This window comes from Pleurodeles waltl, chromosome 6 (assembly GCF_031143425.1).
Source record: "Pleurodeles waltl isolate 20211129_DDA chromosome 6, aPleWal1.hap1.20221129, whole genome shotgun sequence".
NCBI classification, from domain to species: Eukaryota; Metazoa; Chordata; class Amphibia; order Caudata; family Salamandridae; genus Pleurodeles; species Pleurodeles waltl.
The window spans coordinates 1,273,425,221-1,273,452,593 of record NC_090445.1 but is presented as its reverse complement, the minus strand read 5'-3'; the positions used below and the strand labels follow the sequence as shown (position 1 = coordinate 1,273,452,593).

The 27,373-nt window shown below is 43.2% G+C and overlaps 1 protein-coding gene across 3 annotated transcripts in view; it reads right to left on the bottom strand.

Moving 5' to 3' along the window:
• Positions 1-27,373, bottom strand: part of LOC138302123 (probetacellulin-like) — a 525,314-nt gene that overhangs the window by 153,025 nt on the left and 344,916 nt on the right. For all 3 annotated transcript variants that reach the window (XM_069242495.1, XM_069242497.1, XM_069242496.1), the window contains exon 5: positions 8,647-8,796. In XM_069242495.1, coding sequence (XP_069098596.1) covers positions 8,647-8,796 — 150 coding nt within the window. The remainder of the gene's footprint in view (positions 1-8,646; positions 8,797-27,373) is intronic.

The window sequence follows — 27,373 nt, the reverse complement described above, 5'->3', positions numbered from 1 at the left end:
GGTGGAAGTTCTTCAGGTCGCTTGGGTCCGCCGTAGGTTTCTTCAGTAGGGCGTTGACTTCAGCGTGTTTCCAGTTCTCGGGGAAGGTGGCAGAAGAAAACGAGCTGTTGATGATGGTCTGGAGATGCGGGACGATGATGTCATTGGCTTTGTTGAAGATGAAGTGTGGGCAGGGGTCCGAGGGGGCACCGAAGGGGATGGAGTTCATGGTGGCTTTGGTCTCTTCCGTGTTGATGTGAGTCCAGGCGTTGAGGGTGATGGCTGGGGTTGTAGGTTCTGTGGTGGTTGGCTGGGTTTGGTGTCCGAAGCTGTTGTGTAGGTCGGTGATCTTACAATGGAAGAAGGTGACGAGGCGATACTGTGTATGGGTGCATGAGTGTCTGAGTGTCAGTGGGTGCATAAGCGCCTCACTGGGTCTGTGAGTGAGTGCATGATTGTCTGTGTGGTTCTGTGAATGAGTGAATCTTTTTCTTTTTTTTTTCTATATTCGTGAATTGTCACAACGTTACATGGGGGACCGGGCTAAACATCGCAACATATTGGTGAATCTCATATGTGGTGAAAAAAATAATTTTTCTTTGTTTTAAACTTATAATGTGATACTCAAACACACCGTATCTCACGACTGGGGTCAAGATACCTCCACCTGGACCCATTACACCACTTTCCTTATTTGTTTTCAGCCCCAGGGAACTGGTCCTGTTACATAAAATGGCAGCCACAACTTTCTGCTCAGGTTATGGCCAGCCAATCAAGCCATTCCAGTAGGTGCTTGCATTTGTGATTCATCACAAATTTGCGCGACACTAGATATACAAATTTGATTTTCCTTTAACATCTCAAAAAACTACTGAATGGATTTACACCAAATAACAAAAAGTGTGATCTCTGAACCAAAAGCTACCTTTCTACCAAATCTGGTGTAATTCTGTCCAGTGGTTCAGGCTGCAGGCATGCCTAAAGACTCTATGGGAATTAACATTTGAAATGCTATTTGCAACTCCCCTTTTTCTTGGCCCATGCTTGACAGATCACCCTGACACTTCCCATACTCAAGACTCTAAAGGGCACTTTTTTGGAAAATTTTGTGAAGATTCATCAAAGGGTGGCAAAGATATAAGCAAGTCAAAAGATGCTTTTCCTATGGAAACTAGGTCCTAACTATAATTACCTACTGGTGATTAACAGTAGGTAATGATATATATAAATAAATATACAAAATACAATATCTCTCTGAGGAAACCTGGACCAGTTCGGGGAGGAGCATTGTAAGGCTTAAAGAGCAGCTAGCCGATACAAAGTCCAAGGCAAAAAAGGAGTAAATCGCTAACAGAGGGGACGATGAGTAGTACGTGATTATTTCACCAAATGGGCTGAAACATGTCTTGTTGTGAAATAAACACATACTACTCACTGCCCCCATGTGAGCGCTTTACTCCTTTTGTTGCCTTTCACTTCGATACGTGGCAAACAAGAAGTGCCACACCAATCCAGATATACGACCATTAATTTGTGCTCGAATCCAGCACATTTTAGCTTCACAAAAGCCTTTCCCAAAGTTTTTCTTTCTTTTATGGCATATAAAAATCAGTCACACAACATAAAGCATCATAGAACACTGATCTTCTACAGCATCCAGTTTATGGACTCCAAGATTTTCATGCACAGAAATCATACAATAAATCACCTCAATACATATGAAAATATAACCTGCAACAGTAACTGATTATAGGGCATAAGTAGTATACTAATATGTAATGCCCGTATATCCTATATATTTGCATATATACTTGTTATGATAACTGATATTAGGCCTAATATCACAATTCATAAAGAAAACCTTCAATACGTGCATTTTGTTTTGAGAAATAAATTATATTGTGAGACAGTGCCCATAATATCCCTTCTAGAGAGATGTACTCTCGAAGGAAAATACCCAAATACCAACTAATGTGTCACCACATGGCATTCTTTTCCATACATTGGATCAAAATATCCCCTGATTGGCCTATTGTGCGCACATTACATGTATGCTGGAACAACTTTAATATCATAATGTGGATGCCCAAGTGGAAATATTGTGTACTTGTAAAAATACAAATGTGATGATCATGTGTGCCATGATCATAAAGTGCAAATGTGCTGTCTTGTGACGTAAAAGAAAAATGTTATCCCAAAAGTGAAAGAGAAGAAAAGGAAAAAAGGTGACAACTATAGTAGGAAACCTATTTGTATTAAAAAATGAAAAGTAAAAAGATGATGGATATATGTGTGTATGTCCATACATATGATCATATAAATATCCATGTGACCCAGTCATCTGAGAGCCGGCAAGCTAATAACTGCTATCGGATACATCAACCAACATGCACTGATAGTTCTTAGTCACTGTTTTGGCCTGCCGGCCATTTGGTATTCAGTTCAATAATGTACTGTTATTCAAGGATTGTTAGGTCCATTTTCCTATCACCTGATCTTAGATGTTTTACCACTCCATGCCAAAGAGAGTAAATGATTGTCACTGTTGTGAAATTTGAAGTGCTGCGTCACAGAATAAGTAGGATCATTGTATTGTTGTTTTTTTTATTCGCACGAAGATGCTCCAATATCCTCTTCTTAAGAGGTAATTTCATGCTGCCATAATACATTAATTTGCACAAATAAAGAAATCTGATGTGCATGTAATGAATTTGGTGACAGACTTGGTTTTCTCTTTAGGAAGTACAAACTGGTTACAGTTTGTGCTGTGTTTGCATGCCTTACAGGTACCACACTTGTAGAAGCCCTTTTGTTCACTTAACCAAGTGCATGTTTGCTCTGGGTTGGAATAACTGTGCACAAGCATGTCCCTGATGGATCTGGGTTTCTTATTATAGGTAATGTTGGGCCAAGCTTCAATTATATATATAATAATATATATACATATATATATATATATATATATACACACATACAAACACACACACCCCCAAAGGGGCATTTCCTTTGTTTTGTTAAAAGGAGGAATACGTGCGTTATACTTTGCTTTTACAGTTTTATCCTGTTCTGCTTTACAGTGGGGGCCACATTACTTGTACATTTGATTCTAGATTCTTGGGCAGCGACTGTCCGCAGGCTAAACAGTTGCTTAGAGGGCCGAGAGGGAGCAGTAGCGCCTCTGCCGGGGCTTTTATGAAAGACGTTAGACAATTTATTGGCATGCATGTCTATTACACAACTCACCAACTTTCCTCCTCTTTTAGTACTGTTGCTTTACCCACTTCATATAAAAATAACTGACGTTTGTTGAGCGCAATGTTCACCTAACAGGTATCTTGGCGCTACAAACACTTCACCGGGTCCCAGAACGCAAACTGTCTCACTTCTTCATCAGTTTACTCAGTATAAATAGTTATTAGCCATTACTACTACTTCCGGAAGAGCCACGTATTCAGATTTTTCCTAAATCAAGAGAGGTTTGCACTGGCTCTGGGGGGAGCTGGAAGTTTATTCCACAAATTGGGTTGCCGTTATCTAAAAAGTTCTTCCATCCGAACTTAATCTCCTGAATTACAGGACACAGACTTGGTTAGCTGATGCGGATCAAATCAAATCAAATCATTAACATTTATAAAGCGCGCTACTCACCCGTGCAGGTCTCAAGGCGCTAGGGGAAAGAGGGGGTTACTGCTGCTTGAAAAGCCAGGTTTTTAGGAGTCTCCGGAAAGCGGAGTGGTCCTGGGTGGTCCTGAGGCTGGTGAGGAGGGAGGGTCTTGGCCGCCAGGAAGGAGAACGATCTCCCACCCGCCGTGGAGCGCCGGATGCGAGGGACGGCAGCGAGCGCGAGGCCAGAGGAACGGAGGGGACGGGTGGTGACGTAGAAGCTGAGGCGTCGGTTGAGGTAATCCGGTCCCTTGTTGTGGAGGGCTTTGTGTGCGTGGGTGAGAAGTCGAAAGGTGATCCTTTTGCTGACTGGGAGCCAATGCAGGTGTCTCAGGTGTGCGAAGATGTGGCTGTTGCGGGGTACGTCAAGGATGAGGCGGGCCGAGGCGTTTTGAATGCGTTGCAGGCGATTTTGGAGTTTGGCTGTGGTCCCAGCGTAGAGGGTGTTGCCGTAGTCCAGGCGGCTCGTGACAAGGGCGTGGGTCACGGTTTTTCTAGTGTCGGCGGGGATCCAGCAGAAGATCTTGCGGAGCATGCAGAGGGTGAGGAAGCAGGCAGAGGACACGGCGTTGACTTGCTTGGTCATGGTGAGAAGAGGGTCCAAGATGAAGCTGAGGTTGCGGGCGTGGTCTGTGGGGGTCGGTGCGGTGCCGAGGGCCGTGGGCCACCAGGAGTCGTCCCAGGCGGACGGGGTGTTGCCGAGGATGATGACTTCTGTTTTTTCAGAGTTCAGCTTTAGGCGGCTGAGCCTCATCCAATCTGCGACGTCCTTCATACCCTCTTGTAGGTTGGTCTTGGCGCTGGCGGGGTCCTTGGTGAGGGAGAGTATAAGTTGGGTGTCGTCGGCGTAGGAGGTGATGATGATGTCGTGCTTGCGTACGATGTTGGCGAGGGGGCTCATGTAGACATTGAAGAGTGTCGGGCTGACCGATGAGCCTTGAGGTACGCCGCAGATGATCTCGGTGGGTTCTGAGCGAAACGGAGGGAGGTAAACTCTTTGGGAACGGTTTGGGAGGAAGGAGGCGATCCAGTCCAGGGCCTGGCCTTGGATCCCGGTGGAGCGGAGGCGGGTGATTAGGGTGCGGTGACAGACGGTGTCGAAGGCAGCCGAGAGGTCAAGGAGAATGAGGGCGACTGTTTCACCGTTGTCCATCAGGGTTCTGATGTCGTCTGTGACTGAGATGAGGGCGATTTCCGTGCTGTGGTTGGTTCGGAATCCGGTTTGTGAAGGGTCGAGCAGTTTGTTGTCTTCCAGGAAGGTGGTCAGCTGTTTGTTGACGGTCTTCTCTATTACCTTGGCTGGGAAAGGCAGGAGAGAGATGGGGTGGAAGTTTTTCAGGTCGCTCGGGTCAGCCGTAGGTTTCTTTAGTAGGGCGTTGACTTCGACGTGTTTCCAGCATTCGGGGAAGGTAGCAGAAGAAAAAGAAGAGTTGATGACGGCCTGGAGGTGCGGGCGATGATGTCGTCGGCTTTGTTAAAGATGAAGTGAGGGCAGGGGTCCGAAGGGGCGCCGGAGTGGATAGAGTTCATGGTGGATTTGGTTTCTTCAGTGTTGATGTGGGTCCAGTTGTTGAGGGTGATGGCCGGAGGTGCGGGTTCGGTGGTGTTTGGTTGGGTCTGGTGTCCGAAGCTGTCGTGGAGGTCGCTGATCTTGCGATGGAAGAAGGTGGTGAGGGATTCGCACAAATCCTGTGAGGGCGTTGGAGTTGGGGTTGGAGAACTCCTTGACGATGCTGAAGAGTTCTCTGCTGTTGTGGCTGTTTTTGTCGTAAATTTCTCTGTGGTCTTTAACGTCTAAAATACCCATATAGCAACAGTAGACCTGTTCCATTCAAGCTTTATAGACCACAATCATTGATTTGAAAACTATCCTCTCTTTTACTGCCAGCCAATCTAATTCTCTCAAGACACTGGAGTTCTGCTGCTATTGTTTGCACTCTATGCAATCTTTTCACTAGAAAGTGTGGTATCCCAGGAGTGCGTTACAGTAGTCAATTTTGCTCAAAATCATGCTCTGAACTGCCAGCTTTCTTTCTGGCTCGGGCAGTAGTGGAACAATTTTCCTGACGTTCAGAAGTAATTCGAAATAGGTGGCTGCCTTTTTGTTACTATGTGCTCCCGTGGTTAGTTTCTCATCCACGTATACTCCTAAATTTCGTGTTTCAACAGATACATGGAGAAAGTAAGGCTCTTTGGAGGGTGAACAACAAACATTTAGTTTGTCCTCCATTTAATTTTAAGGATTTTTTTTTGCCAATTTGCCGTCTCATTTAGGCACCTGTGAAGACCTTCTAATGGGGGGGTGATTATTTTTATCCAGCGGCAGAATTAACTATGTACCATCTGAATAGTTTACAAATAAAATCCCATAAAATCTAAAGTGTGTCCGCAGCAACTGTAAATCAATATTGAAGAGGATAGGGCCATGGAAAGGCTGGTGGGAAGGGGAGTCGCGGGCCCATGGGGGCCCCTGCACTGCCCATGCACTTGGCATGGGCAGTGCAGGGGCCCCCAGGCACAGCCCCATCGCGATTTTCACTGTCTGCCTGGCAGACAGAGAAAAGCGCGACGGGTGCTGCTGCACCCGCCGCACCGCCACATTGCCGCCGGCTCCATTAGGAGCCAGCTGCAATGTTACGGCCGACGTCCCCGCTGGGCAGCTACTCTGTTTCCGCCCACCGGCGGGTTTCCGGCTGCATGGGTGGCCGACTGGCGGTACAACCTTGGAGGTCGGCCTCGTCCGACTGCCAAGGTTGTAATGAGGGCCATAGTCTGGGTTTGCTAAGACCCTAACTAGACCAAATATGTTTCTCGATCTACTCATTGTTTGTGTGATAGATTTCCTATAGTAATTTTCTTTGGCATCCCTAATTTCTTTTTTGTACTGTTTCAATGCATGTTTCAATTGCAACTTATCCTGTTCTAAGTATGCCCTCCGCCACTGCCTCTCCAATTTCCTGCATAGAGTTTTAATTTATTTTAGGATTTCAGTAAACCAAGAAGCTGATGGTTTACATCGCTGTGGCAGATTTTTTGTAGGTATTATTTTACCTAGAGTTCCTTTAATAGAATCCTGAAAGGATTCATAGTTCTCATCAACTGTGGCTTCTTGCTGGTAACAATCTGAGGGATCAAATAACTTTTTTCCGTAAGCATTCTTAATTTATACCACACCCTTCCCCGAACTTATTTTGGCTATTTTGTCTTCCTCCATTAGTTTAGTCCTATGTATTTCAAATACTATTAGAAAGTTGTCTGACTAGCTTGGTGGGATTATGTCCGTTTGTTTCTGTAATCTGGTCCACTGTGTAGGACCACTTATGAGTTGTGCCAGTCCTATAATATTACAAGAACCTAACGGTTCTTCACCGTGGGTAAATGCTCTATCCTCAGTCCATATTTTAAAGTCTCTAATACAAAGAAGTTGGAATTAGGTAAACCAGATTTGTGATCATTTTCAGAAATGGTGGTATGAAGTTATTTAAATGATCCTGGTGGCCTATAGTTTAAGACTCCTGAAAATGCTGTCCTACCTTTGACATTTAGGAAGAAGCTCAATATTTTGTCAATTTGTATAATAGCTATCTCCCATTTATCTTTTAAGATAACTGTTACCCCTTCTCCTCTTTTCTCAGCTCTTGGTTGATGCACCTCTTTAAATCCTGGAGAGCATGTCCTAGATTCACTGCTGAGTCAGGGGGTCCAAATCTCTGTAAAGTCAGTTGGCTCTAAAAGGATGTTCAACTCTCATACATGTTTCAGCATAGAGCGTGCATTTAATAAGGCACACATAATCCCCTCCAGGCTTTATATTGACCATTGTTGTTGTGATGTCCTCCCTGCGATCTCGGTTCCCTTCTGCCGTCGTTTCCAATGTTGTACCTATCCTCAGCCTTATTAACTCCTTACATGAGTAGGCAATACTCTCTACCAACCTCATCTCTTCTATTTCCAAACCAGCAGCATGGCTGTCGCTGTGTGTGGTTGGTGCTCATACACGTACAAATGGGTTTGGCTTTGGCGCTCCCTTCGGACCGCTATCAGTGTGCAGTTGCACCTGCTTCGCTCTTTTATATATTAGTGCGACTTTTCTATCTGCCATTTTTGTCTTTGACAATTTTTTATGAGCAGTTGGTGTCCATAACAGCCTCCAGCACAGTATCCTGCGTAGCGTTCTGTTATTCGCAGTGCAGAATTTCTACTTTACACTTGTAAAGGTAAAGAAATGCCTCCATATTTAGATTTCAGGCAGGGCCATTCTGTACCCTTCGTCATACTCCTGGTATATAAAGTCAAACCTACGGATTAAAACGTTTGTAACTTCGTGCTCTAAAGCTGTATAAAAGGCATTTTCCGATTATTTTTTTTTGTTCTTGATGCCATATCCCATCCTGAACACTGAACTCGCAATACAATTTCAGAAAATACATTTGGCATACAATTCTTTAAACATCAATCAGCAATAAACGTAGTAGCTGGGACATCCCCTGATGTTGTACATACATATTTGCATAATGGCTTGATTGCACAAATATCCTGCAAGAGTTTTGGTGTGGAGTAAAGCCCTATGCATAATTCTGAAATCTCAAAAACCTATCAAGACTCCTTTTCATGTCAAAAGTAACATTCCAAACCTGCTTCCAGATAACTAACAGAAGTCATGTGGATGTTTCTCCAGAGTGCTACACAGGTGTATTACAATGGCAGAAATTGAAGAATTGTATAGATATTTACAATTTTGAACTTCGCATCAGACACAAATGGAATCGTCCAGTCTATTTGCTTACATTTGTGACTTGGGGGTTACAACAGTCTGTTTTTATGCACTCCGATCATATTGGGTTGATTGTCTAACCACCTCTACACTAGTAAAACCAGTTAACGTATACACCACCCAGCCACCTACTCAAATTTACAGACTAAGACAATTCTCTTACAGGCCAATGCTTCGAAACATTTATGCAAACCAGAAATGCAAGTACAATACAAATATTCCATACTTACAAAACACCAAGTCCCAAACCAATGATTAAGGACAGTGCAACCAAAACAGCGGCAGCAAATGCTATTGCGAGGATGGACTGTGGATTTTCCGACATGATGTGTAGAAGGTCCATGCTCTCACATCTGCTACCAATGTAGCCTTTGAAACAGCTGGGAAGCAACAGTGAAAGCACAATCAGCAATAACTACTGTTTATCTTAACGCCAAATTATATACAATTCGCCAGCGTTTACCACAGTATATTCTAAAATTAACTACTGGGCTTAGTGAAATTGTGTGCATCTAGAAGAGCAAGAAAGACTACAAGCTTCGGCCAGTCTCCTATTGTCAACCAACACATGAGGAAAATCGAGGGAGGGTGAAATATATGGGCAACAGGGGCACGAGGGTGCTAATGAATAGGAGAATAAAACTACAAGGGGAACCAGCTTTGGATGGGTGGATGTTTCATGAAGGACCTATGGCAGCTTCAGCGCTTCCTCATGCCCTCCAATCAGATTGCTGAGAAGCCCCAAAAAAAAGATCTCTCAGAGAGGTAGGTTAGCATTCTATAGTTCATATAGTTTTGTTACCATTGTCTCTCGTGAGCAAATGAGACCAGGATTTGGAAACATAAAGCCACCCTTTCCCCCTCTTGTAGGGTCTCAGCAGTCTACTTGGTAGTGTGGGCTGTTTGAAGGGTCAAAGAATGAAAGCTGTCTGCCCTTCTGAAACTTCAAAGAAAGTAAAATAGAGAATAAAAACTCCACGAGGCTCGTCCTGGCAAAAAAGCCAACGTACCCAGTGTTTATGCCCTTCTGCGCCGAAGTAGTTGCCAGGTTCTTGTAGGACACAGGTACAAAAAGGAAAGTATACTGAATCAGGGTTGGGGCAGGAGTTTGTTGGCACGCATTTTACGTGAGAACTGTACATTTGAAGCTATATTTTTGCAGTGGAAGAGTCAGGCGTTTTCTCCAGGCCCTAAGCAGACACCCCATCTCTGGAGCTCCTTAGACTGACATGGTGATTCCATACAGAAGCACAGCGTCAGCAGGGGGGTTTCAGGCATTTTCACAGCAAGACAGACATGGACACCATCTAGCCCTGCATTCTAGAAACACCTGTAAGTGCTGGATCCCACTGGTTCAGGATAAAATTGTATCTAACAAGTTAGAGCGAATCTCCAGCTTATATGTCAAAATGCATGTACCCTTTGCTGAGTAGTGCAAGGTGGTCCCTCAAGAATGCTATGCAGTGATAATGTCCTTTGTGCAGATGACCAGACATACCTTACAAATAGCTGCTTTGTTGGGAAACTGCCTGTAATTACTCATGACAGCCAAGGACATACAAATAGTTTTAGAAGTGAAAAAGATGCTCTGCTCTGTGTACAGCGAACATCTCAGCTTTGCAAACATGAGTGACAAAAGAAATGTGCATGAAGACCTATGGGCACCCCAATGACAAGTGCAGCCATTATGTTTGTGAACATTCACAGTGTGCACACAGTCTGACTTATTGCTAAAGTTATGTTCCTGCTGTCCAGAAACATCTGAAAACAAGCGTTGGCAAAGCAAATAGCTCTCGACTGTGTGGGAGCTAAAGGTTCTGCCAATGTCGTTTAGCTAAGTTGTACAGAAGTGTGGCTGCTGTTCAGCAAGGCTAAAAGTTATTGGAGTGGCGTAGAGTCGAGAAGTGTAGACTAAAGTGGCATAGAGTAGTATAGATGTGGATGTAAGTAACTTAAACAATCCAGACTTAAAATCAAAAGTAGGAGGCATAAAAGGGATGAATGGATGAAAGGCAATGAAAATAGGTGTGCCACAGCAAGCAACATGAAGATGTAAATGTGTTGTAGGTGTGGAATTTATATATTTAAAAGCTTACTCCTTCCCAAGTCAAATGTAATTTATTTTAGTTGTACAAGCAAGCCAAAATATGCAGGTGTAGATAAACAATGCACAAAATGCATTTGAAAAAAGAAGGAATGGCGAAAGCAGCAAAACAACTGAAAACAGCAGAAGAGTCCTGAAAACTGTACAGTGATCAGCAATATAAAAATACTTAAAGATGTATATAGAATTGCAGAAGTGAAAGAAATAGTACATCAATCACAGCTTGAGCAGTGGGAGGGAGGGGGCACTAATTACGATGAACAAATCTGTGCTTGTTCCCTGCGCCACACAAAGAAAAGGAAATGACAGCCATGACTTCTTCAAAAGATGTCAAGGAAGGTTGAACCTTTGAGACCGCAAGGTGTGGAGACTAACTGAAGCACTCTTTAAGGGTAGCCCATATTGATGTCCCTGAGGAGTACCGATTTATATTTTGAATGATACATTATAATTTAGGACCCCAACAAAATGTTGCAAAAAACAAAGTAACGAGTAGTTTCAAGTACAAAGGGAAAATGGCTGTGATAACAGCTACACAGCAAGTCGATGCATTTCCTCCTCACAAGGAGGCTGCATTTGACATTTGAAGACATATCTTGGAATGGTGAGGCTGCACTCTGCATTCAAAGCTGTCCTTGAACATTACACATCTTAAGGTATGTTAATGGGCCGTACTGCATAGGAAGCTGCCCACGAGTATAATGAGAGTGCAAGGGACTTTTGAAGCTGCAAAGGAACAACTGAAGGAAGGGCTTCTTTAATGAAGATACAAAGATTGATCTGGAAACTTATAAGGTGCATTATCACTTAAATGTGGGTTTCCTGGATCTAAGGAACGTGTGTGTAAGAAGAGCAGGGAGGGGGGTCTAGAGATCCAGTCACCAGTTTGAGTTTCAGACAAGAAGGATGCAGAAGAAAGTGATCTCAGTATTATTGGTGTTAAACCTGGGAGAGTTGGAGCTCATCCAGTTTGCTTCCAAAAACAAACATTTGAACCTGTGCGTGGGAATACCTAGTTCTCAAATGTATCTTGGAATGATCCACTTGAGCATAGAACATGAGGCGATAATATGTATTAAGGGTAGCAAGTAGGACTAGGTAGATGTTAAAGAGCATAGGGCTTAAATAGGAGTCCTGAAGGCCCCCCTCCCCCACAGTTGATGGATTTAAACTGGAACATTAAACCAAAGTAACTGTGACACGATCAAAAGCTACGGGAAGAAGGATGAGGATAACAGAGCCGCCCACATCTAGGATCATCTTGATTTCATTACTTGTAGCATTTAATATGGTTTCAGTGTTCAGGTGGAAACAGAATACCAACTGGAAAACATTCAGAAAGGAATGTTCTTCCAAATTTTTGAACTCTTGATGGTTAACGCAGTTTTAAAAAGGTTCGACTGTCACAGATAGTATAGAAATAGGATGTATGTTCGAAAGATGGTCGAACAAGGACCCCTGGCCAACAATCCAGTACAATGCCAAAGCACAAAGAGGTATCACAAATGGAGGTTAGAAAAGATGCTAGTGAGGAAGCCACACTCTCACAGCCTTGCAAGGACAGGGATACAAATGATTAAATAGGTTTGAGCTCTGAAATGTCAAATACGCAGGAGCACCGCAGCTGAGGAAGCCAGAGTCACTTCTCTTTGCATTCCATGTATCCTTCACCCAAATAAAGACTTGGCCCCTCCTCATTTTGTCTGCTCCCTGCATCTGCTATTTTACCATAGCGCATCCCAAGGCATCTTTTTCGCTTTACATCATCTCTACAATGAACCATTTGTAGAGCTGTCCTGCAGAACGTGCCATGGTATATATGAAAAATGAGTGTATTATTTTTTGAATTTCCATTTTGCCTCAGTTGTTGGCAGGTTATGTCATGACCTGCTCATGCCAGGAAGACAAGGTACTTTATATTTTGAAGCAGATGGCAAATGGAAAAGATCAGGGTCCTGTATTAACTTCCACAAAAATTGCAGCAATGCCCTTGAAAGTTGGATTTCTCATTAGCACCCTTCTTGCATTTTTGATTACCTCATCCGGTTCTCCCCCCACTTTAGTTTATGAAGGGTGACCCCTTTTCTAGCCATTTTTCTTCTGTTCCTACTTCATGGGCAGAACAAGGGAAAGACCATTAAAAACCCATTTTCTCTCAACCACAAGAATCCTGATCTGCTGCTTCTCAAAACACCACTGGCCCGATTGATTTCACCTTTTGTGTTAGCATGGAGAATACTCTGGATTTATCTATGGCAAATTAGTCCTATTATGCTTTGGGTGTAATCCCTAAAGGATAATCCCTCAACTCCAGCCAAGAGAGCTAAACAAATTCTGTACTTCCCCTCCTTAGTCCCCTCCCTCACTAACATGTCGAGGCCTTTTAGAAGAAAATATAAACCCTTAAACCTTGAATGATGGAAGAGTAACTGATATTTCACACAGGATAAGCAAGTTGATACTGACGTTGCTGAAATGTTTAACAAAGTTGACCTTTTTATAAAGAGATGTAGAGTACAAAAATAGAAATAGGAGGAACACTTAGAATGTATGGTGTACCACAGGGTTCAGAGGGAAATTATGATTTATTTCTTGCAGAAAATCATTCCTATGATAGAACCTCAGGACTTGGCTAACCAATACATAGAGCTTATCATACTGGTTCCAAATCACCTTCAACAACATCAACCTTTAAAACTAGAGGTACTATAAAGTTTCTCTTACAGGTCTGATGGTGATCTTGTTAGCAGTTAATGTAAAAAATCACAATGGTTGGGACAGAGTTTTCCTTTATCAGGGATTTTCCAGAACCACTTCCAATAGAAGTAATTTCTTACTTTACGTCCAATGCTTGAACAGATGAATGCTAGATATGGACTAGTCCACCCCTAATATTTCAAGATTATTTACAGAGTTTAAACAGTTCTATTTGAAAATCCCGGAAAGCCTTACAAATGTATCCATTGCCATAAAGGAGAAGACTCAGAGAGATGACAGAATGGGAACCTGTGCACTTGCCTTCACCCTTTACTGTTCAATTATGTTGCTAATGTTTCACAATAAATCATTTAGATTATTAAAGTAATTATCTTACTTAATAGGTCTTCCTTCCCTTAGTGGATTCCTATATTGATACCAATTGCTCCTTCATGATTTTACATATGAAGAATTTTATGTTCTGCCCTCTGCCTGCTGTATTGTAGCTTTTGGTAAGTCAAACAAATGTTTTTTGTGCAACTTTGGGTACATCTTTTTCTCCTGACATGGATGCTTGTGTCATTTGTATATGCTGTCCTTCATAAACTTAATTTTTTATGTTTCATGTTACAATAATTGTTCCTGGCTCACTATATTCAGTTCATATTTTGTGCAATCTGCCATCTCTTTTCTAAGTTAGTTGGAGAGCCTATTTCCACACCTTCTATTTAAGGGTTTCACCATCACCAACCTCTTCCCATTTTCAGTTCTGCATTTAATTTTCAACTGAGATCTTATTCCCCCTTGTTGACTTCTAAAACTGTAAGGGCTTATTTCAGGAATTATTTCCCAACTCTTATTTTATTCTGGTTCAGTTTTTTCCTTTATTCCTTTTATTTGTTTTCTATTGTTTTCTATTTTCTTTTCTTTATAAACCACGATTTAACAATATTTGAGAACAATACCATATGCTACTTATACAATGTTGAATGCTATGGAATGTCAAATGATTGAATAATCTTATCAAAAGAGTTTTGGCACATTTGGCCATGTTAAAAAGACAGATTATTATGTTACATGAAACAAATTAGTCTTCTTAAAAACACTGCAAGCTTAAATACACAGGGTTGATGAGATGTTTTGCTCTTCTGTGTATAAAAACAAGAACAATGCAGCTATTTTTGTTTCATGACAATGTTTTAATGTCTGATTTTCTGCATGAATGTGACAAGGAAGGGAGGTGGTTTTAGTAAGATCCAAAACTACCTTCATGCTTTTTTAATATGGGTGGCCACATGAATATTACTTTTTGGGATGCTTTATCATTTAAGATGCTATTGTACCCTGATTTTGTTTTAGGCAGCGACTAAATAACTTATGGATAAATTCCTTGAAGGAAGTTTAAATGTTGGATATTAATCAAACAAAATGTGAACATTTTTCAGAATCCTCCTCTAAGGAAGCACTTTTTGATGCATACAGGAATGTTAATTCTGACATTAAAGAATACTCTTTCAAGTCTCCAGCCCAAACAATTTCAAAATAGGATAGATTGTATATTTCTAAGGAAGCCATTAGTACAATATTTGGCTATTACAGAACTTAGATCTACATTCATTTCAGATTCACACCCTGTTCTGATTTTGATATGTTTACCAACCCATACTCCAAATAATAAAGTGTGCTTTAATAATGTTTTTTTGCAGGATAAAAAAAATGATATGGAACAGCTTAGCATATGTTTTGCTCCATCTACCCAAAGGTGACTCCACTAGTTGTATATGAGATTCCTTTCAAGCAGCATCCAGAGGCAATATTTTTAATTCTGTTTCTATGAGGAAGAAGAATGAAGATAGAGCAGTAACAGCTATTTTAAATAACATTAATTATTGTGAACATTTATACCATATGTGAGAATAATTAATGTGCAAATTAATTGGTTGCTGCAAAGATTATATTAAACAACACTAAAAGAGCGCATGAATATTTAGTCAACATTTATGCTAGATCTCATGTGGGAAAAATAGACAGGTTCTCAACAGGCTAATTTGGAAGTCAGAAAAAAACCTAAAGTCAGATGTATTCCTAGGTGTGATAAATTACCAAAAGACAATGCACCTGAATTAAACTGATTTTCAGCTGAAGCTTACTCCTATTTCTCTGCTGTGATAACTCAGACAGTAAAAGTTTCCCTAAAGTTATAGTCCAATGGTAGGAAAAAATTCTCCCAGAACTTATTGGATCAGAGCAATCAGATTTAGTGAAAGGCATGGCGATTTTTTACAATCCAGGGCCTTCTAGAATGTGATTCATCGTTCTTCAAAGGAGAAAGTAATTGGCTGGAATCATATCAGATATGGAAAAAACATCTGACAGAGTGGATTGGCAGTTTTTCTTTTTTTTTTTCAAAGCATTAAACCTAGCATGGTATTGCTTAAAATTGTTAAATTCATTTTTCTTATATTCCTCACCAAAATCATCAAAGGTTGTTAATGAAATTCAGTCCTCTTGTTTCCTTTATGCAGGGAAACTAGACACGGCTGCCCTCCCACCTACCTATTATTCATGCTTGATTAGAACCCTTTTTAGAAAGGCTTTGAAGAGCAGTTGATTTTACAGGTGCTATTATCAATGACCAAAGTCACAGCATATACTGACATTGTGTTAATCTCTAGAACTGACCCAGCTCTGTCTACATTTTTTAATGAATTAACCACATTTCCAACTATCTTGGGATATCAGCTAAATGTAGATACATCTGAGGTTTTGCCTCTAAATAAATTTAGCTTTAGATAACATTTGAAAAACATAGCTTGTCCTGGAGCTCTATGAAAATTGAATGTCTATGGATTTAGTATTGCAACTGACAGGCATTACCTGTTAACCTAGTGAGTTACAATTGAAAGCCTCATAGAGAAGTGGTCCTCTCTATTTCTTTCTTGGTGAGATCACTTGGCCACTATCAGGATCATTACCCAAATTTTTTCCTTATGATATTTCCAACTAAAATACAAAAACCATTCTATTCTAAAACTGAGGTATGCCTTTTATTTGTTTTTAATGGAGAAAGAAGAATCGCTCAGTAAACTTCAAAACCCCTAACTCAAAATTGGCAGTGGGGGGGTTCCAAATGTTGCTATGTATCGCAATGCTTTTAGTACAAAATAAACAATTCCCTATATTAATGATCCTGATACGCCTAATACAATGGCTTCACCTAAAATACTTTCATATCACCTTTCTTTTACGTTCCCTTCATAATCTACCTTTCAAATTCTATATTTTACCAACTATTAGGCACTCGTCTCTTACTTTAACCTTTTGTTGATAGTACTTCCTACCTAGAAAAATTTGAAAATATCTCCATCTGGTACAAAAAATGGATTAGATTTAATACAAAATAGACATTTAAAAAAAAAAACAAAAAAAAGGTAATCAACAGGATAGATTCTTTAAAATGTCTGATTCCATGAGAAAGAAATCTGTGACAGACACTATGGGAAATGGATTTGAAAATCTCTCTACCCATTTAAACTCTGGATAATATATTGTGAAAGATTCATTCCACATTAAGGACTGCTGGCATGACCTAATCGCTATTTTCTATATATCCGATTATACTATTCACTGGTGTATATGCATAAGAAAATGTGTGAACTATGACAAGTGCTGGTTTTGTGAGTCACAAACGGATACCTATCTACATATGTTTTGTTCATGCACTGGAAAGATGTTTTGGAATAAGATTATTGGAATTATATTACTAGAAATATTGTAATAAGATATATGGTAAATCAATTCATTTACTGTTCATAGTTTTCCCGGTGAGCCTATGGATTAGTTTGTAACCCCTTGCTGGGCAACTTCATTGATATTTTGGTCAATGCTTTGCAAGTTATACCCTCCAACTGGAGACAGTGTGATCAAATGACACTAACATACTGGTGAGATTTAGTGTTTCAATCATAGACCGGATAACTGAAGTCTTAACTGTGTACAAATGACTGCTAAATGGGACAAATATGGTTTCCTTTAGAAAATTATTTATCTCAATGTGCTACTTCTTCCCTTAATGTTACAAAAATGTATAAACATCCTTTATCGAGCAGTATTTTCATGTTGCGCTTAAGTTATATTACGTACAGATATTTAAATTAAATGCGCCATTGTTATGTACTTTAACTAGAAATGCATCTCTCGGTTCTATCAATAATCACACATTATCTAGATGATATCAGTGTATTTTTCACTAACGTTTGGGATAATCTGCTCATTTTCCTTCCTATCTTTTTATTTTCCATATTTCTCCTTATTTTTGAAAATGTACTCCTTCTTTGTAAATATTTTTGCTGGTCTTGAAAATGATGAATTCATTGTAATGTGATCTACTAGTCACCATTATTCTCTTCCTTTGATTGTTTTTAACATGTATTTCTCTACAGTTTATTATATGATGACCTTATCTTTACAAGCATTTGTCACTACTTTCGCTCTATTTCAATCAAAACTATTAACCTAAAGTACAAGTTACTTATCTTCGGTAACTAAATGCATGGTAGAGACATAGTCTAGTTGCAGACTCCTTACCTTTGAATTTCCCCAGACGTCAGACTGGATCCGGAGATTTTTCTTCTAGCAGTACCTCTATGCGCTGTCAGGTGGCGTCGGTTGACCCTACGGGCGTCGTGCATGCCGTGATGACCTCGCGGTCGTATATATGTGGCACGCTGACGTCAGTTTCTTTTCACGACTTTCCATACCAGTAGTGCAGAACCATGAAGAACACAGAGTGGTGCGCCAAAACTAGGGCCCTGAAGGGGAAGTTCCTGTCCCTAGAAATCAGTTTGCAATGCGGGGAGGATGGGCTGGTCGGTAAGGAATCTGCAACTAGAATATACCAGATATTTAGTTACCGAAGGTAAGTAACTTGTGCATCTGATAGAGACTGCTAGTTGCAGATTCCTTAGCTTTGAATAGATACTCAAGCAATACCATCCCCGTTGGTGGGCTGCAAACCAAGAACACACCAAAAAGTCCTGCAGGACCGAAAGGCCAAAGTAGCCGTCCCTTCGGAACTGATTGTCTAGGCAGCAGTATTTGGTAATAGTGTGCAGAGATGCCACGTTGCTGCCTGACAAATATCCAGGACTGGAACGCCCCGTGCTCGTGCAGTGGTAGCAGCAGTAGCTCTGCTGGAGTGAGCTCGCAAACCTTTGGGAGGTTGCTTTTTAGCCAGAGCATAGCACATTTTGATGCATAAGAGTACCCATCATAAAATGGTCCTCTTCTGCACCGCCTTCCCCTTCTTTGCACCCACATATCCCACAAAGAGTTGATTGTCCACCGGAAGTCTTTGGTACAATCAAGATAGAACGCCAACGCTCTTTTTTGGGTCCAAACAGTGGATCCCTCTTCATGAGGGGTGCATAAAAGGTAGGCATGGTGATGGACTGTCCGACATGGAAGAGTGTCACTACCTTAGGTAGAAAATAAGCCCTTGTGTGAAGAACCACTTTGTCAGGATGCATGGCAAGAAAAGGTGGCTTAGATGACAGAGCCTGGAGTTCACTAACTCTGCGGGCAGAAGTAATGACAACTAAAAAGACAGTCTTTATAGTTAAGAGCCTTAGAGGACAGTTGTGAAACAGTTCAAACGGGGTACACATAAGGTATGTTAAGACCAGGCTGAGATCCCATTGGGGCATGATAAATGTGATAGGAGGAAAGAGATGTGTGAGGCCTTTAAGAAACCTCCCAACTATGGGAGAGTTAAATAAGGAAGGCTGATCTGGTAACCTCAAGAAAGCAGAGATAGCAGAGAGATATCCCTTAGGAGTGCCCAAGGTGGAACCCTTCCGGGCAAGGGAAAGAATAAAGAGAAGAACTTGAGAAAGGGGAGCAGATAGAGGAGTGACAGAATTGTCAATGCACCAAGCCACAAATTTCTTCCAACGACAGGCGTATACAGTTTTGGTTGAGGGACGCCTGGCTGCCAAGATAACGCCACAGACTTCGTGTGGCAAGTCAAAAGACGTCAGCTGTGGCCACTCAATGTCCACGCATGAAGACGCAGAGTTGACAGGTTCGGATGGAAGACCCTCCCCTGCTGCCAAGACAGAAGATCCTTCTGATCAGAGGAACTATGGCCATGTTCAAAAGCTCGGGATACCAGATTCGTCACACCCAGTCCAGAGCCACCAGTATTACTTGGGCCCAGTCTTGCCTGATCTTCTTCAGAACTCTGGGCAGAAGTGGTATAGGTGGAAAGGCATACAAGAGGCCTGAATTCCACTTGGGACGAAAAGCGTCGCCGAGCGAGAGCCACCTTGGAACCTCCAACGCGCAAAATAGCTGACATTGCGCATTCTCTATGGAGGCGAACAAGTCTAACCAAGGTTCTTCCTACTGCAGGAAGAGACCTTGAGACACCTCCAGTTTGAGACACCATTCGTGGTTGACTACGCATCGTCAGCTGAGTTTGTCTGCTCTGGCATTCATGGAGCCTGACAGGTGTTGATCCACCAGGGAAATGCCCTGATGTTCCAGCCAATTTCAGAGGCGAAGGGCTTCTTGACAAAGGGTCCACGACCCCACTCCACCTTGTTTGTAGCAATACCACATGGCGGTGGTGTTGTCTGTGAGAACCTGCACTGCTTTCCCCTTGAGGGAGGGAAGAAATGCTTTCAATGCTAGTCGAGTCACTCGGAGCTCCAGATGATTGATATGGAGCCCGGTTTCCGCCGGAGACCAGATGCCTCTGATCTCTGCCTCTCCCATGTGGCCACCCCATCCCAGAAGTGATGCATCTGTCACGACTGTAAGATCTAGTTGGGGAAAGGAGAGGGATCTGGCCTTGACCCAATCCGGATTCCTTAACCACTACTGCAGGTCTTTTGCAGTCCCTTCTGAGATCTGGACCTTGTCGGAGATATTCCCCTGATGCTGCGCCCACTGGAACTTCAGGTCCCACTGCAGAGCAAGAGTATGCCATCTGGTATTTTGAACCAGCAGGATGCAGGAGGCCAAGAGGCCCAGCAGCCTCAGAGTCATTCTCTCTGAAATCCAGGACAGAGGCTGAAACATCGGTATCATAGCCTGAATATCCTGGAGTCACTTTTCGGGAGAATATGCCCAAAACTACACTGTATCCAGAAAAGCTCTGATTAAAACGAGTGTCTGAGAAGAAGTCAGGTGTGACTTTGGCACATTGATAGTGAACCCCAGCGAATGCAAAAGGTTTGTCGTAGTCTGGAGGTGGGAGACGACTCTCTGGAACGAGTTTGCCTTCAACAGGCAATCGTCGAGATATGGGAAGACTGGGACCCCTAACCTGCGCATATAAGCTGCCACCACTACCATCACTTTTGTGAACACCTGAGGGGCACTGGGAAGGGCAAAGGGGAGCACGGTAAACTGAAAGAGCTTGCGACCTATCACATATCGTAGGTAACGTCTGTGGGCCAGCAAGATGGGATGTGGAAATATGCGTCTTACAAGTCCAACGCTACCATCCATTCTCCGGGATCCAGGGCAGATAGAACCTGAGCCAATGTCAACATTTTGAACTTCTTTTTTAGAAAGAGGTTGAAGGACCGAAGATCTAATACAGGCCGAAGACCTTTGTCCTTTTCCGGATCCAGAAAGTAGCGGGAATAGCAACCACAACCTACTTCTGGCAACTGAACCCTCTCTATAGCTCCTTTGGCCAAAAGCGCTTGGACTTCCTCGCAGAGAAGTGCCATATGATCCTCCGATATCTGATTGTATGAAGGTGGCATGGCTGGAGGAGATGTCTCAAAGGGGAGGGAGTAGCCCCTTCGAACAATTTGGAAAACCAACCTGTCTGAGGTAATGGACTGCCATTGGGGCAGGTGATGGCGTATCCTGCGACCCACTGCCGCCTAATGTATCCGCAGACTAGGAAGACTTGGAGGCTGAAGCGGGGGTGGACTGGGCGAGCTGCTGGCTCCCTGATCCCGAGGGGCTTGGGATCCCGCGTCCGCGCCGGAGCTGTATAGTATGCGTGGGTCAGTGGCCAAGGGGGAGAGGACGCAGTTGGGTGCCGCTTCCGCAGCCATGAAAGGCAGACTGCTTAGGTCTAGGTGCGGGTGCGAGGCCAAGGGACCAGGCCGTGGCTTGGGAATTCTTAAAGAGCTCGAGCGCCGAGTCCGCCTTGTCTCCGAAGAGACGTATGCCACCAAAGGACATGTCTATCAGGGATTGCTGGACATCCCCTGAAAAGCCAGATGTTCTCAGCCAGGCGTGAAGTCTCAGTGCCACCGTCGAAGCAACCAATCTGCCCAGAGAGTTGGTCGTATCCAGTCCACAACAAATCATGAACTTCGCTGCATCCGTCCCATCGATTAGGGCTTGGGAAAAGGACAGTCTGGGCCTCCTCCGGAACTGCAGGCAGCACTTGCACGACTGTATCCCAGAGAGTATGGGAATAGTGGCCCAAAAGGCATCTGGTGTTCATGGCCCGCAGCGCTAGACTGTTGGAAGAAAACTACTTCTTCCCCAAATTATCCAGTCTTTTTGATTCCCTATCCAGGGGTGTGGCAGGAAATGCACCAGAGGAAGTAGAAGCCTGGATGACAAGGCTCTCAGGCGTGAGGTGTTGGGTGAGGAATTTTGGGTCTGACGGAGCAGGCAGATGGTGGCAGGCAATAGTCCTATGCACAGGAGCCCCTGTGCTGGGTCTGGACCAAGTACCCAAAAGGACGTCTGTCAGTGCTTCATTAAAGGGTGGGAGGGGCTCAGAAGAGGAAGACCCAGCTGAAGCACGTCGGTTAGGATGTTAGGCATAACCTCCACAGAAGGTAGCTCGAGATCCAGGTCCTCAGCCGCCCTCCTCACCACCATGGAATAAAAAGCAACCTCCTCCGTAGCCATGCTAGTAGGAGAGCGCATACCAGTGTCAAGGGAGGTGTCTAGACCACTGGCATCACCCAAATCCTGCACCCAGTTCATTTGGGAGTCAAGCTGGTATTCTAAAGGGTCCAGAGTCCCCTCCATACTCTCCCCGTATCCATACCCACAAGAATAAGGGTCTGGATCAACCCTGCGTCCAGGAGAGCCCATAGAGAACATAATCAGCATTGATCGATGTCGTTCCGGCTCCGGATTGTCGGGTATGAGGATGGGATCAACGTCAATTGTCGGCCCAACCGACGTCGGGAGTGTCAACGTCTGACCCGACACCGGGGAAGGTCGCCATGGCACGACCTGCATCAGGACGGATCCACGTTTGGATCCTGAGAGGTCCTCCGGAGCTGTGGCCGAAGCCCAGGGCTGTGAAAACTTGGGAACCCTAACGACTCACCTGTGCCTGAAGGTGGGTAAGACTGCCCAAAAATGAGGCTCATGGGCTCATGAAATTCCTTTAGTTGGGCAGGGGTGACTCCGGCTCCCGGGTAGTCTGGGAACCACAGAGCTGACCCAGATGAAGGCTTTGTTGACTGAGGCCTAGAGCATCGATGTTCTTCCCACGTCGTATCATCCGATCGACAGGGTGAAGTCGCAGAACGCTTGTCTTTCTTCCACTTCTTTTTCTGACCCGAATGTCCCAATGTCTTGGAGGACGAGGAGTGGTGGTGACTCCGTGGCCAGTCTCGAGATCTTTCTCTCGAACGGGACCGTGAGCACTGTGAAGTCGAGTGTCGGTCCTACATGAGCTTTAAGAACTGCTCCCTCAAAGCTTTCGGGTTCATGGCCCAACACTCGGAGCACGGCTTCGGGCGGTGATCGCGCTCCAGGCACCAAAGACACACGTGGTGTGGATCCGTCAGTGACATGGTTCAGTGACAGGAGTCGCAGGGCTTGAATCCGGTCTTGCGGGACATCCCTCGACGCATCCACAAACTCATCAAAAACTTCAACAAAAGTGTTGACGTGGTCAAAAAATGACTGAGGTAGCTTTCTCCGGATCTGCGTGTATGCTTGCGCGGAAAGAAAAGAAATTATGTCAGTGCGCCATGGTGGCGCCGATATACGACCATGACGTCATCATGGCAAGCACAATGACAACGATGCCCGTGGAGTCGACCAACGCCACCTGATGGCGCGGAGCATTCCTGCTCAAAGAAAAATGTCTGGATCCAGTCTGAAACCTGGGGAAATTCAAAGGTAATGAATCTGCAACTATAAGTCTCTATCAGATAAAGGAGGTAGACAGTAGTTGGTCTAAAAGAGAGAGTTCCTTCAGTGAAAAAAATAGCTAAAAAACTGAGATCTCAACCGAGTAGGCTAAAGCATACATTTCTATGCTCTGTATGTGTCTGTTATGCCTCAGCACTGGAGCATTAGGTCAAATTATTTGAAACTGCACTCCAGCAATGAAGTGAATACAAAACCTTAATGCTGCAACCAAGTTCCACCCCAAAAGACAGGTGACTGTATGTGGACGTCCAGTGCAGAAAAGGACAAGGTTCAAGTAGCAGCACTCACTCTGATGTAATCATCATGTTCCATTCCACGAATAAGCACTGCAAACATCCTGCTTATGACGAGAGCAAAAGTTAAGAGACAGCTGGTCACCCAGTCTATCACAGATGGTTCAGAAACGCCTGTTACAATATTCTGGAATGATCACCACCACCCTTATCAATGCAGTTTGTCTGTAATGCTTCTAAATAACTGCCACCTTTGGATGAAGCAGGGTCCCTAGCAGATCCCCAGTGCATCTTGCAACAATAAGCCCCCTCCCTAGCCTGTAAGCATGATGGACAAAGAAGAAATGTGTTACTTGCCTGTTACTCCAGTGCGGGTATTATACATAAATCTTGCATAGTTTATTTCGATGCAGTCATCAGATTAGGAATAGCTGGCTACAACAACCATAAATCTAACACCAGCGTGTGTTTAGTTGCACCACCACCTCATTAAAAAAAACAAGCATTTGCAATGCAATGTGTCTCGCATTCGCTCAAGTTAGAGCTATTAGCATTGTAAACTCCTAACCAGACTTTTCTTGACACACAAATTGAAAATGAAAAGTAAAACTGTTTCACATATGCAAGGCGATTCACAGCACCATGGCCCGCCATTAACACCAGCGTGAAGAGACCCACAAAAGAGAAAAGAAGTTCTCTCGCAGTCAAACTTATCAGCAAAAGTGCAAGTAGCCATGTAACGGGGCGAATGCCAAGGCAGTAACAAAGCCTACCCGTGGAGGGATGAACGTAAACCATTTACCAATGTTATCAAAGGATTTTTGAAGGGCAAGCCCATGAATGAGTGGTATTAATGGGCGTTAGGTGGGCATTGTTAAAAGCCCAGATGCATAGCAACACGTCGGAAAAGCAGCGCTTGCGTGCTTCTACAGTATGTTCAACCTAAGAAAATCACCACATCTTCAGCCAATGGAAGTGCTGAGCTGTTTTCTCCCAATAATGGTCACCATAGTGTTGGTTTCACAGCACAAATTTGAAGGACAAAGAATATTTAGTGAGCTTTTGCCAGGGAGAGGGGTGGACATTTGTGACCATGAAAGATAAAAACAGTGGAGAGCTTGAGTTTTAACTGATTTCTTCTCCAGCATTGGCTCTTTCAGAACACAACACAGTACATTCAGTTTCAATGAGCGGAAAGCAGACATACCTTTAATGCAAATGTTTGCATAGGACTGTATAGCCCATTGAAGAATCAGTAGCTGCATTTAAGCCCAGGTGCAGTGTTTGGTGCATATGTGCTTGCTCTCTGGCCTATAGTTAGAAGAGGAATTCCTGCAGAGTGACGCTGCCTCTGGTGAAATGCACTTTCAAAACAAAAGGTAAATTGAGAGCCAGTAGGCAATGCCCTGCTTGGACAGTGTAAATTATACAAAAAAGTGATGGCTATAATGTTTGAATTAATATGAATTAATCTCAGCCACTGGTATTCACTTGGGCCGCTTACCAGTCCATCATTATTTTGCATAACATGTTGTCTCAATTGAGACCTAACCATATTCAAATGATTCTTGACCCTGCTCCAGTGGGAACAGCCCAGTCTGGACAGCCAAACCAGGTCCTCTCTGAAAGAGAACACAAGAAACCCAGCATTGTAATGCCCTAGTTAGGGCTTATTACCCAGGTACCGCCTGTTTCCAGTGACAATGTGCATTGGTCAGACCTTGGCGAGAGGGTAACTTTTGTCTGGGTAGCTGAAGGAAATTAAAACTGACCTGATGAGCAGATATACTGGATATTGTCCATGTAAAACATGATTCATCTGTGTTAATTTAGTCAATTTGAGTCCTTGCAGGGTAACTTTTCCTTTGCGAAATTAATGTAACATTCTTCAGTAGCTCCCTCACACTCCTTACTGATTTCAGAAGTGCTGTCTTTCAAAAGACTTACTCGAGATTTGCCCTGTGGTTGGACTTAAAGGATGGTAGCATCCGTTAACTGAGCACCATGTTCAACTCTCACGGCACCAGAAGGCTCCAAATATGGGGTACACTCTGAAAAGGCCTTTTATTAATTGTTTGCCCATTGTTCAAACAAACAAGCCTGGAGCATTTTTATATTATCTGAATCTCATTTAAAGGAGGAGGTTCTCCAACTGCAGCTCTTGAAAGCGCAATTTAGGTTCCTTTGCTGGAAGCTGATGGCGGTATTTAAAAAATAAAAAACTCCAACATTTGTCCTGATTAGGTAATTTTTAGTACCAATCAGTCGGTTGTGATATTCCTCCATTATAATGAAGAGTGATATCCATTGTCTGATTAAGACACGTGGCAAAGGCGGAGCTAGGAATTCAGACGTGCTTGTTTTCCTAAGAACACACTTCTCCATTGGTAGGGATGGCATAATCTTCTATTTAAGTTGTAACCATGATCATAAACTCAGTGACTATAAGGACATGGACTACCCGGGCAGTTAAACTGCCTGGAAAGTCCTCAGTATTACCAGGATCCTGTGGAGTAAACAAAAAAAGGAAGATTAGTACAAGAGGTCTCCAAGGGAATGAGCTCTGTCTGCATGGATTGAAGGGCATTGTCAACAGGCTTACAAAGAGTCTCACCTTCCAATGGCATGTCAAGGAACTAGGCTTGTGCTTTCTGGCATAATGGGGAACATGGTCAAGACTGATTTGCATATGGCTAGGTACAAACTGGGGTGGCATGGTGAGCAAAAGAACGATGGATTAAACCCAGATATGTGACTGGGGGTGAGTGGTTGAAAAGTTTCAGCACTCCATCCATCCTCCTTGTGTGTTGCTAAAGGTGCCCTAAATGGGAAGGGTATGCCCAGACATGGGTCCCTTGCTCACTGTGCCACTGGATTCAAGCTAGCCTGGCTGATGAAGGGTGATACCCTGAAACCGGCCCCAGGATGGTTGTTTCCGGTCCAGGGAGGACCTGGCCTAGCAGTTTGGGCTGGACTGTTCCATTGTGGAACAGGGTCAAGACTGATTTGCATTTGGTTGGGTCTAAATTGGGGTGGCATGGTGAGCAAAGGAGCAATGGATTAAACCCAGATCTGTGACTGAGGGGTGAGTGGTTCCAGCACTCTGTCCATCATCCTTTTGTGTTGCTAAAATAAAAGAAAATTCAGCCAGGCCATTCTTCAAAGTACCATAGTGCCTGCAAACTGGCAAAAATCTGCATTTCGTCAGTTACACAGCTGAATTTATTGATACAGCACTGTTTGCCCATTCTGTGATGATGGCTGTGGTTTTGTTCCTTCTGTCCTTTGGGATGAGGTCAACAAGAGGAGAATGTTCTTGTCACAACTGTTGGTCATATTGTCCCAGTAAGGCGAGGGTACTGGCTTCCTTGATGGAGGATTCTGCCATGAACCAGATGGCCTCTCACGAGTTATCAATGTACTCCTACCCCTATTTGTGGGTGCAGACATTGGCATGACTGGTATTTTGGCCCTCTAACTCATTTTAATACTTTCCAGAGTGGCTGCGAGCAGTAACGCTTAGCAAAGGAACAATGTGTAAAGCATTTAACAGCATCAAACGACAAAATAAGTCACACCACATAAAATAAATAGGACATCAATTTATAAAAAATATATTATTCATTTTTAGAGACACTGATCATCAAAATACACTGGAGGGTTCAGATTTTAGAAGCAATAAATAACTTTTATATAAATCACAAACAAGAATTGGCCACCAAACGTTTGGAAACTTTTGAAAAGTTTGAAAAGGGTAATTTAGGA